The 1,241-nt window shown below is 43.8% G+C and overlaps 1 protein-coding gene across 1 annotated transcript; it reads right to left on the bottom strand.

Moving 5' to 3' along the window:
• Positions 1-573: 573 nt before the first annotated feature.
• LOC134223051 (uncharacterized) lies at positions 574-1,241 on the bottom strand. Its single transcript, XM_062702188.1, has 2 exons — positions 1,184-1,241; positions 574-1,119 (listed from the first exon to the last, which is right to left on the bottom strand). The coding sequence occupies exons 1-2, from the start codon at positions 1,220-1,222 to the stop codon at positions 691-693; spliced, it is 468 nt and encodes a 155-aa protein (XP_062558172.1). The 5' UTR covers positions 1,223-1,241; the 3' UTR covers positions 574-690.

The following is a 1,241-nucleotide window of genomic DNA, read 5'->3' as shown; positions in this document are numbered from 1 at the left end:
ATAGCGGTGGCGTGTGATCTGGCTAATCTTGATGGTGAGATGAACCCCCGACGCGATGCGTATTATGCTGGCATTGAGACCTCAGACCAATTTTTGTTTGAATGGTTTGGACGTGTCGAACGCCGAGATTTGCACCAAAGCACACGCACGCGTTTCAGTTTGTTCCAAAATACTTCCGCTTACAGTGTGTCGTTTGTGTCACGATTTGGATGACTGGGCTCTTTATAGCTGAATTGACCGAAGGAGGGGCCAAACTGCGAGGAGACGAAGGTTAGCTGCTTTGTAAACAGTTAAGTTTTATGAGACATCTGTGCCAGCAGCGTTCGGTCGCAGCTAGTCGGCTAGCAAACAGGTGGCTTCCGCATGTGACACTGGTGGATTAAAGCCCGTGTGCTACAATGTTTATTACGAGACGGAGACGTTACTCCAAATTGAAAAGCGTAGGTGGGCTGTTTTCATTATATTCTACATATTGAAAAAGTGGGCAGAAATCTTCCATGAAATGCAACAAAAATACTAGAATTGGTATGGCTTACAAATCTCGTGGATTAAGACGCTATAAGCTGTTAAAGCTACATAATGGAAGAGGCTCCTTCAAGTTAGAGGGCAATCGCCTTTCTTTAACATTCCCACATAATTATTTCAGTTCAACAAATATTAAATCACGATTCTAGTTATCTTTGGGTGATTTTAATAAGAATAATGTCCATGATAGTTGTTGAAGTTATTGGGGGTCCAAACTGTGTCACAACAGAACTGGGGTTGGGCAATAGCCACCGTTTTTGTGACCAGTGGAGTTTCATATGCAGCGTGTCCGTTAATATTGTGGGCTGTAGCTGGGGCGTATCCTTGATTGTAAGAAAGCACTGGAGCATAATTGTTTCCATATGCGTAGGATTGGGTTAATGGAGCTGGATATGCCTGGACTGGAGCGACCAATACGGGGGCAGGGTGGGCGTATGCTTGGGTTAGAATTGGTGCGTGGCTGTGTGTGGCGGTACTGTAACCAACGGAAGGTGTAGCAGCAGCATAGTGTGCAGCAACAGGTGCAACGTAAATAGTTTGCTGTCCAGCATACCCAGCGCTGACGCAGGACAAAGATACGATGAGAAGAATAAGCTAAAATAAAAACAGTTGAAAACGATTATTCAATGATTGGAATTACAATTGGATTAACACCTACTTTGAACATTTTGATTGCACTACTAGAAGTTATGACCATTAGACGTTGATTTGGACAA

The sequence above is a fragment of the Armigeres subalbatus genome, chromosome 3, assembly GCF_024139115.2.
Source record: "Armigeres subalbatus isolate Guangzhou_Male chromosome 3, GZ_Asu_2, whole genome shotgun sequence".
Classification (NCBI taxonomy): Eukaryota; Metazoa; Arthropoda; class Insecta; order Diptera; family Culicidae; genus Armigeres; species Armigeres subalbatus.
The sequence above is the reverse complement of the archived record's forward strand: the minus strand, read 5'-3'. Positions and strand labels throughout refer to the sequence as shown.

Excerpts from the sequence above, each read along its gene's own strand:
- LOC134223051 (XM_062702188.1), bottom strand. The coding sequence starts at position 1,222 with ATGGTCATAACTTCTAGTAGTGCAATCAAAATGTTCAAA. Across the intron at positions 1,120-1,183 it reads GTGCAATCAAAATGTTCAAA|CTTATTCTTCTCATCGTATC; the intron begins GTAGGTGTTAAT and ends TTTTTATTTTAG.